This window comes from Mastacembelus armatus, chromosome 5 (assembly GCF_900324485.2).
Source record: "Mastacembelus armatus chromosome 5, fMasArm1.2, whole genome shotgun sequence".
Classification (NCBI taxonomy): Eukaryota; Metazoa; Chordata; class Actinopteri; order Synbranchiformes; family Mastacembelidae; genus Mastacembelus; species Mastacembelus armatus.
In genome coordinates, this window is record NC_046637.1 from 23,743,167 (window position 1) to 23,752,919 (window position 9,753).

The following is a 9,753-nucleotide window of genomic DNA, read 5'->3' on the forward strand; positions in this document are numbered from 1 at the left end:
AAGAATTAAATGGAGAGTAAAATAAAACCATATTAGCACTGTAGTGTTCAAGGCAGTAGATTAGGTTTAAGTAAATGCACATTCAATTATTTAGAAAAATTCAAATCCCTGACATTAATTTGATCTTGACATGTTTTCACTGTCAAAGGTCTGACTGACTGACCCACTAAAAGACAGTGGATCAGTACACCTGACAAACACAGGGACAACAAAACACATCTCTTTGGCGAGGACAGGTTGTAACCTGAAGCCTGTGGTTAGTGAGGACTTGGAGTTTTCTGGTAAGCTCCAAGAGCTGCGGCCGATTATCCACAACTTCCAAGTGTTGCAGGTCCTGCAGCTGGTGAAGGTGCAAGAAATCTTTCTCTGGTACATGTTCATGGCGAAGTTTGAGACTTTTGAGCTTTGGAAATAGTTGTGGGATTTGAGCTGTGTGAGCTCCCAAGTGTGAGGGCCAGGGGTCTATATGAAGGTGGAGGAGATCTGGTACCTGCACTGCCACAGCTGCAATCTCCTCTGAGGATAAGCCTGTACACAGTGTGAGAGACGTCACTGTGGCTGGAATAGAGGTGACATAGTTCTTAACAGGTGGGCCTTTTACAATGACAAGTGTTGACAGATGTGGGAGGTCACTCAGCCATGTTTTCAGGTGATACCCTGTTGATGGGCTCTCCTGATGTGAGTGCTTGTAGAAAACAGTGAGACTCTTTAAGCCAGGCATCAATTTCATCGCATCTTCTGGTAATGAATGATCCATGCAGTCAATAAGTTCCAGACTCAACAGGGCTTGTCCACATGCTCCTGCAGAGGAACTTGGGTCGGACCTGGGAATACAGATGCACCGTCTATGAACAGCAGACAGTGAGAGATGCTTCAGCTTGGGCAGGCACATAAGTATGGAGCGAATCATCAGAAGAGTTTCTCCGTTGAGTCCCATGTGATGACAGGTCAGAGTTGTAAGATTTGGAAACAGGGAGACAGCAGAAAGTAAGCTTTCCATTGCTTTGATAGGAAATGTAACAGTACACAGGCTAAAGTGAGTCAGCAGCTGGGGCTGAGACAAAGTGAAAGTATCCGGTAAAAGAACAGCAGAGCTACTTCTTATAGCGAGACGCTTCAAACCTGGAAAGCCCTTTAAGCAGTCGAAGCTCTTTGGCGACCTCTGGTCCATTACCACCGTGCCGACAGCAGGAAGGGCCTGGGCAAGCTGCTCCCAGTCCTTAGCTCTGGTGCTCCTCACCACCACGCTGCTGACTTTTCTGCGACGAAGGGTGGCCCAGAACCCGCTGTTGTATGGCCCAGTTTGGAAACCCAGAATTACCGCCCAGTCTTTCCACAGAGCCCCGTGGTCAACAAGTTTTCTGAAGTACCTGCAGGATGCCCGGACGCTGAACTTGTCGGTCGCTGACAGATATCCAAAAACATGGCTCCAGACCTCTGACGGAAGCTGCACCTGCGGCTGTACCATCGTTTCTCTCTGCATGTGTAGGAGACTTAACCCCGAACTGTAAAACACATTATTATGCTGAATTTCTACGTACTTACGCGATGTGAGCGCGACTAATTGACACCCCAGCTAACCAATAGTTGTGCAGCTGACGCCCACCGCGTCCGATGATTGGTCAATTATTTGTTATATATTCTTCCTACACAGTTCCGTTTCCTCTTTCTTTCACGCGACCCTAGTGTGCGGTAAGTGTGTCCTCTCGTTGTTCCGATAAACCAAAAAACAGTCAGTTTTAGAGGACTTAGGCTGTGTGATTGGTTTGGACTAATGAGACGGGCCTCTGTAGCACATACTGGCATGTACGTAGTGTTCTGTAAAAGTGCGGTAGAGCGACGTAAGGAAGCGCGGCCTGTTAACGTTACGCTGTAGCTAGCTAGTCGGCTAACATTAGCTTTCGACCACATGTCGAGAGAGTGTTGTACAGTTGTGGTAATTTTGTGCTTCAAAATACTGACATTTTTATCTTTTATAGGTACTACCTTGTCTTTAAACCAGCTACTAAGCGATCCTTGGAAGCACTGCCAAGATGCCCAGGGAAGACAGGGCCACGTGGAAGTCCAACTATTTTATGAAAATCATCGTGAGTGTGATACGACATAAAGACGTCTGTTTGCACGTGGTCTGCTGTCGTTATGTCTGCTGACGGTCTGTGTCTTTTATTTGTAGCAACTCCTGGATGACTATCCAAAATGCTTCATCGTGGGGGCAGATAATGTGGGGTCCAAGCAGATGCAGACAATCCGTCTGTCTCTGCGAGGCAAGGCTGTGGTGCTGATGGGTAAAAACACCATGATGCGTAAAGCCATCCGTGGCCACCTGGAGAACAATCCTGCCCTGGAGAAGTGAGTGTAATGCCTTCTCTACTTTTACTCCCACAAACAGCACTTCTTTATTAGCAGGACTGTTACAGTGCAGCTTGTGTGGTGCTGTGTTGTCGTTCCCCCTGCAAAAAGCAATCTGTTTCCAGCTATCCCTGTCTGTCCAAGTCCCCTGACAACCAGGGACGCAAGGTTTCAAACACTTGAAAAATTTTCATCTTTGTAAATGAGCTTACATACCTAACAGTTGATCCTGATTTGACAGGCTTCTGCCCCACATTAAAGGAAATGTGGGTTTTGTCTTCACCAAGGAGGATTTGGCTGAGGTTAGGGACTTGCTGCTGGCCAACAAGGTAAGAGTCCTAAACAGGGTGTCCAAGTGGCTGGCACAGATTGAGTTTACTAAAGTACATTAAGGTGGTAAACCTCTTGAACCCTGCTGATACAAATAGATTAGAGAACACTACCAGAAACTAAATCTTCTGTAGTAACCATTTAACAGTATTTAAATTATACTGAATCCTTGTGGTGTTCTGGATGACAGCTCAGAAATGGCAAGTGGTTAGTACAGTCGAGCACTAATATTCAGGTATGTTTCATGTGCAGGATAAGTTACAATACAGCTTGTGTGGTGCTGTTTTGTCGTTCCCCCTGCAGACATTAATCTGTTTCCTCGCTATCCCTGTCTGTCAACATCCCCTGACTGCCGGGGACGTAAGGTTTCAGACACTGAATCAAGTGTTAAACTGTATTAGCTCATACTTGCCATGTTAAACTAATTCAGCCCTAGCAAAGCAGAGTACTAACTTGTTACACTCAATACTCCAGGTACCAGCAGCTGCCCGTGCTGGAGCCATCGCCCCTTGTGATGTGACTGTGCCTGCCCAGAACACTGGACTGGGTCCTGAGAAGACCTCTTTCTTCCAGGCTCTGGGCATCACCACAAAGATCTCCAGGGGAACCATTGAAATCTTGGTGTGTTTGAAAATACTAGTTGGATTTTTTTTTTTTTTTTTTGGAAATATGTGTATTAGTGTTTTCATAAGTAATTAACCAGTGTTTTTCTGTCTTCTCCCCCAGAGTGATGTCAATCTTATCAAGACTGGTGACAAAGTTGGTGCCAGCGAGGCCACGCTGCTCAACATGCTAAACATTTCACCCTTCTCCTTCGGACTCATCATCCAGCAGGTTTATGACAATGGCAGTGTTTACAGTCCTGAGGTGCTTGACATCACAGAGGCTTCTCTGCATGCCAGATTCCTGGAGGTGAGCTGCAGTGCTTTTTCAAAGAAATTAATCTTGTAACATTTAGATGTTACTTCTTGTTCCAGAAATTGTAGCTGTGAATTTACTATATATAACCTGTTTCCTTCAGGGTGTGAGGAACATTGCTAGTGTTTGTCTGGAGATTGGCTACCCCACTTTGGCTTCTGTCCCCCACTCCATCATCAATGGCTACAAGAGGGTCCTGGCTGTTGCTGTGGAAACTGACTACTCTTTTCCTCTGGCAGACAAGGTATGACTCCTTATGAATATTAAATTGCCTTTAGTTGACCTGCAGGATAGGTTTTCTATATGGCCTGTGTAGTGCTGCATTGTTGATCACCCTGCAAACTGCAATGTTTCATTCTGTCCTTGTCTTACTTTCAGACAGCTGTCAGTTTTGTTGTCCTAGTATTTAGAGGTTAACCAGGTTGTTTTGTTTTTTTTTTTTTTTTGTGTAGTCTGTTACACCCTTGTGTAGGTGAGACTAATGTTAAACCTTTTGTCATTACAGGTCAAAGCCTTCCTGGCTGACCCATCTGCTTTTGCTGCTGTTGCAGCACCTGCTGCAGCTGCTGAAACTGTTGCAGCTGCAGCTCCTGCCAAGGAGGAGGTCAAGGAGGAGTCTGAGGAATCAGACGACGACATGGGCTTTGGTCTGTTTGACTAAGACAGAAAACGGAACCAGAAATGAGTCGAATAAAACCATGATTCAATACAAAAGTTTGTGAATTTCTTGTTAACAGGTAGCTCTGTATGCTTATAGATTGCTAGATATACTCTGAGCCACTGTTCATTAGGGTGATACCTCTGGCAATGTCACACAACACTTATGGTCCACAATAACATTGAATTTACATTTAACTTAGCAGTTTGGTTTAAGAACGCCATAGTATAGAATACTTGGTTACAGTACAAGGTCTTCATTCTGAAGCACTTAAAACACTAACACTGAAATATTTGAGTTAATTGGAAAAACAATCCTTATTGTACTCAAATGGCTGCTTTAATAGAATTGTATATAAAGAATTACAGCAAATACTAAATACCCAGTACATTGGCTGTCAGGCCAGTGCTGTCACAGTAGCTCTACAGTTTAGGGTTCAGGTATCAGGATGGCCACAGATCCCAAGACTGGTTTGGTTGGTTATAGCTGACTGATACCTATGTGGACTCTTTAGAAGAGCTTGATCATTTGTATTTCTTTGCCTGTTAAACACTGGCACACAATTTACTCAAATACAACTTGAAAGTTTGATTTTGGAGGAGGGCTTTTTTATATACCGGGTATTACGTTTGGTATTGTAATTTTTTTTTGGGGTGGGAAAATTGTCGGTCCATGAGCTCCGTGTTCACCTTCAAAATAAACTGAGTTGTTTGCTTTTGGCAAATTAACAGGAATATAAAAGGGAAGACAACCACAATATAAGTGTGTATAAGTGTAAGTGCAAACCATAAAAATTGTAGTCATGCAAAGGTTTGAGTAGCGAGCTATACCCATGTCCTATTCATCTCAAAATAACTTTTTTAAAACTACGTTTGGCTTAGAGATTATTCTTAATAATTGATATTCAAACTATGCGGATTGAATACAGCATTTTGATTTGAAAGAAATTATTTCTCACCTCATTGAGTTTACGGCAAGGAATTTCGCATCCTTGAGCGACAAGTATTTCTGGAATATTCAAGTGAAAGTAACTACCAAAAGAAAAAAGAAAGCTATACCTTTGTACAGTATTGCTTTACAAAAGGCGCTATTATTCTGAAAATACCGCACCCGGATGTCCTGTTGGTGGAGCTGGCCCCTTGATGCGCAGCAACTACAGGGGAAACGTCCACTATGGCTGAGGTATTTGGTTTGATTTATGCGTTTGAAGGCCCGATCTGTAGTCGGATGCCTAAACACGATAGCATATTGTCAGTGATTTGTTGGTTCGGGTGTTGGTAAAGGCTAACATTGCTATACTTTGTCGCAGCGTTGATGGGACAGCGAATGTAAGCTAACATGCTAACGTTAGCCCGTATCATAAACTGATCGTAGTGAGTAGTTATTAGTTTTAATTTCTTACGGTGCCAGCGTCTCAGAGGTAGCAGCTGCTGTCGGATTAAAATGTATAAGCAACCATATTAGCTGTTGTGGTAGCTATTAGCTTGATAATATCTTTAACATATTCACCGTTGACTTATGGGTAATATTCGTTTGAGTCTGGTTTTACTCTGCGGCTTTCAGACTTTTACATTTCCTTGTCCAGACCCACAGCTTACAGGACCTCCAGCAGCCAGCTGTCTCCTCCAAGGTGTTTATCCAGAGAGACTACAGTTCAGGAACCATCTGCAAGTTCCAGACCAAGTTCCCCGCTGAACTCGAGTCAAGGGTATGTGCAGAGTTTACATGGATGTCATGTTGACTCACTGGTCACCAGTCATGCATTTAAACTAATGTTGTGTCTTATCAGGTTGATAAGCAGCAGTTTGAGGAGACCATTCAGACTCTAAACAACCTGTATGCTGAGGCGGAGAAACTTGGGGGGAAGTCTTATTTGGAAGGCTGTCTGGCTTGTCTAACTGCGTACACAATCTTTCTCTGTATGGAGACGCACTATGAGAAGGTAAAACTGCTTCTATGTTTCTCGTGTTTTTTTCTCCCTGCTGTGCTGGACTGATCTAAATATAACTTTATACTGTATGTTATAGTTTTGTGTAAACTGTGTAAACTCTGTACAGGTGTTAAAGAAGATTGCCAGGTACATCAAAGACCAGAACGAGAAGATTTATGCTCCCAGAGGCCTACTGCTGACTGATCCCATAGAGAGAGGCCTCAGAGTTGTATCCTTTATGTCAGATAAATTCCATAATTACAAGGGCTCAATGTGTATGCAGCACTGTGTATTTTCCTTAACTTATCATCTTCCAGGTTGAAATCACTATCTTTGAAGACAGAAGTATTGGCTCTGGAAGATAAAGAGTCTTGGAGTATGTTGACGTAAGTTACATGCATTTTTTTTTTTTTTAAAGAGTTTGACCATTTTTGGAGGTCCAATATGACCTCTTAAAGACAGTACCCGTCAAAAATTTGGACATACTTTCTCATTCAATTCAATAGTAAGGTGTGTCCAAACTTTTGACTGGTAGTGTGTATATATCAGGATGGAGTTTTCCTAAGCACTCAGGCATAAAGTTTCTCCTTTAGCTGTAGTCAACCTCATCTCTCGCAACATAACTGCATAATTTCATTTTTAATTAAGACAGTAAATCACTGACCAGGTCGTAAAGTGTGCCTGAATGACCCTCGTTAGATATAACCTTTTATTTATTTGTGATTTTTTTTTTTTTTTTTTTGGTTAACTCTCTACAGGTTGGTGACCAGATGTCTGCTTTGCCTGAATTGTTGTATATAATTGATTTGGTCCTTTTCTCGATTATTTATAAGTACAGTACTGTTTGCCTTTCCTTATGTTTGTACATGTGTTTTTATATGCAAGGTGATGTACAGTCCAGGCCTTAAGCACTTACATGGTTTTTGTCCTTCTGGCTCTGTGCTTTAGATGTTTCAGATTTATCTTAAATAGATTTATGTTAATATAGAAAGAAATAGCCTTTTTAACACATGTTGCCAAAATTGCAGTTTCCAAAGTAATTGGACACCTGGCTGCTGAATGTTTCTTGGGCTGCTCTGTGTGTACGGGGGGCTCAGAGATGATAGTAATTTGAAATTTAGATTGACATATAGGCTTGACCATGTATGTCTGCCAATGGAACTGGCGCACTGGCACTTAACGATTTTGCAGCTGATGGAAGTAGCAGAATATAAGGGTGCCACCTGTGGGCTCAGATCCTAAACATAAAGCTACAATAAAAAGCTTTTCAGGGGAGGTTCACATCTTTAAATAGATAGATACTCACTTAAATTAATGTTTGGAGCTTTAATGTAGTAGCCATTGTTTTATTTCAAATTGGATGTGCTGAGGCAGAGAGTCCGAAAAGCAAAAAATGTGTTAACTGTCCAAATACTCAACTGGCAGACTTAAGGTCTGGACATTATAAACCTTGTCCTAGTCGATAAAAAATGTTCTATATGAATAGTGTAATTGTATCATATGTCACTTTCTGATCATGGTAATTCAAAGTGTTTTGAATTGTTTTGTTTTGCAAATAATATCAAGTCAAATAATGCGTTGTCACCAAGAACTGTATTAGAAATAGGTTGAGACTGGGTTGTTAGCACAGTCTGTAGTTCTCCACAGTATTAACATGCCGGTTGAGGCAAATGTTTTTATCTGTGTGTGAATATGACTTTATTGGGGGAAATCATGTCTGGTGAAACATACACATTGGAAGTTCTCAACAGGAGGCTTCAAAGATGGAGCATGTTTGGCATAAATGGGTCCATCACAAAATAATGTGATAATCAGCATATTTTGAAATGTCAGTCTCTGTATCATAGTACAACTACATTAAATATTCCACATCATATGCAACACTGTCTACTGTATATTGTGAATGTCATCCTCTTTATCACCACACTCTGAGCACCACAGATTACTGTAGTAGGTGTTTGATACACTTGGTCTACTTTTCTTACAAATATTGTTCTGTTTTATCTAAATAAATGGTCTTTTCCTGAAAAGATTCGCAGAGCTCCTTGTATTTAACCTACCAAAAATGGTGGCAGTTAGCTCCTGGTACAGGACTAAAGCAACTACAATTTAAGATAAAGATGACTTTTATTAATAGTGATTGATCAAAATTAGGTTTTCTAAAGCACTGAACCAAAATGAAGCTTGTCTTGATAATGGTTCACTGTTCACTGGAATACTGACAGTCCTTAAATTCAAAGGACTGACAGTAAAAATGGTGACATCTGCTGATCAAATTTGAAATAAACCTGAGACCATGGTGACGATACAGGTGGTCCTGATGCTTTCATTGTTGTTGTTTTTTAAGTGCATTTGTTTTTTAAGTGCATTACTAAAACAGATCCGGCTTAAATTTTGAAAGTGCTGTATGAGAATAACACGTACATTAATAATCAAAACCTGCACCAGCACCTCTGTAATATAACTGATGTAATGCCACTTGATTTGAAATGATCATGATACTATTGCTTGCTAACTTACCAGAATGCAAATGAAAAAGGAGTGAATGGGCTAGGATTTGCTTAATGATTTTATTTCTGTATTATAAGAGTAAATGTATACAAACCCTAAGGAATAACATTGTTACCCTGAATAGAAAAGATGAAAGAGAAGGAACTCTACAGGCTTATGTTTCTAGTTTATATTTTACTCTTTTTATTATTTACATATTTACTTAAATACGTTTTCAGTTCTTCATAGGTCTTGAGAAATTTTGGGTGCTTTTTCTTTATCAGCCTTAAAGCACTTAGATGATTGTCAATAAGGTCTTTTAAAAACAACAGAAGCAAGGGATCCTTTTCCTCCATTTGAAAACATGAATGATGGATTTTTCAAGTAGTAAATTATTTAATACGTAAAAGTGACTAGGAGGTACGGGGGATGCCCATCCACTATCCAGTCATCAATTGATTTTGAGGTAGAAAAAATGGGTGTTTGAAAAAGCAGACTGGGAGATGCTTAGGGAGATAACGAGAATCAGATGAAAATCAAAGTGGAGGAAATATGTAAAGTGATTCTAGAGGCAGCAAGACAGGAAGTACCAAAGAGTAAAGAAAGGATGATAATGAAGGCAATGCAATAGTGGAGCATGTGGAAAACAATGGGAATATCCAGTGTTAGAATATGAGGGAAAAGTAGCAATAACAGATAATGATGGTTAAACCTTTTGAGCAAGTGCAAAGTTCAGGTGATCTAACTGAAGAGGGAAAGGGAGAGAGGAAGCAGTTTCACATGTAATTATAAAATGTAAGAGATACAAACAAGTGATTTGAGAGTTGGATTTAAAGCTAATATTGGAGGTTACAAACGGTTTGAGCTGAATGTTATTTTAGTTTGGAGCAGACAGGATTAATGGAAAGATTTTGAACCGCACTCCAAAGCAGAAGAAGGTGGTGATGCTCCTAAATGCTGGCTGCCAACTGTCCTTATAAGAAGAAGGAGGGGTAGAACAAGAAAAAGCTTCAGCCGTGAAGTACTCCAGTTCAGTAGGTGGCAGCAATGCAAACCACTACTAAACAACACAGGACGG

The 9,753-nt window shown here is 41.0% G+C and overlaps 2 protein-coding genes across 2 annotated transcripts; both read left to right on the forward strand.

Annotated features, from left to right (window-relative positions):
- Positions 1-1,653: 1,653 nt before the first annotated feature.
- Positions 1,654-4,311, forward strand: rplp0 (ribosomal protein, large, P0). The gene is made up of 8 exons (XM_026307159.1): positions 1,654-1,692; positions 1,980-2,087; positions 2,174-2,349; positions 2,591-2,678; positions 3,154-3,300; positions 3,406-3,591; positions 3,701-3,841; positions 4,103-4,311. Exons 2-8 carry the CDS (start codon positions 2,034-2,036, stop codon positions 4,256-4,258), a joined length of 948 nt encoding a protein of 315 aa, XP_026162944.1. The 5' UTR covers positions 1,654-1,692; positions 1,980-2,033; the 3' UTR covers positions 4,259-4,311.
- Positions 4,312-5,359: 1,048 nt separating this feature from the next.
- On the forward strand, positions 5,360-8,215 carry golga7 (golgin A7). The gene is made up of 6 exons (XM_026307160.1): positions 5,360-5,437; positions 5,841-5,963; positions 6,045-6,197; positions 6,313-6,414; positions 6,503-6,571; positions 6,944-8,215. Exons 1-5 carry the CDS (start codon positions 5,429-5,431, stop codon positions 6,548-6,550), a joined length of 435 nt encoding a protein of 144 aa, XP_026162945.1. The 5' UTR covers positions 5,360-5,428; the 3' UTR covers positions 6,551-6,571; positions 6,944-8,215.
- Positions 8,216-9,753: the final 1,538 nt, after the last annotated feature.

Bases quoted from the DNA above. Each gene is read 5' to 3' on its own strand.
- rplp0 (XM_026307159.1), top strand. From the start codon at position 2,034: ATGCCCAGGGAAGACAGGGCCACGTGGAAGTCCAACTATTTTATGAAA. The intron at 2,350-2,590 runs GTGAGTGTAATG...CTGATTTGACAG, and splicing joins AACAATCCTGCCCTGGAGAA to GCTTCTGCCCCACATTAAAG. The intron at 3,842-4,102 runs GTATGACTCCTT...TTGTCATTACAG, and splicing joins CTTTTCCTCTGGCAGACAAG to GTCAAAGCCTTCCTGGCTGA.
- golga7 (XM_026307160.1), top strand. The intron at 6,198-6,312 runs GTAAAACTGCTT...AACTCTGTACAG, and splicing joins TGGAGACGCACTATGAGAAG to GTGTTAAAGAAGATTGCCAG. The intron at 6,415-6,502 runs GTATCCTTTATG...ATCATCTTCCAG, and splicing joins TAGAGAGAGGCCTCAGAGTT to GTTGAAATCACTATCTTTGA.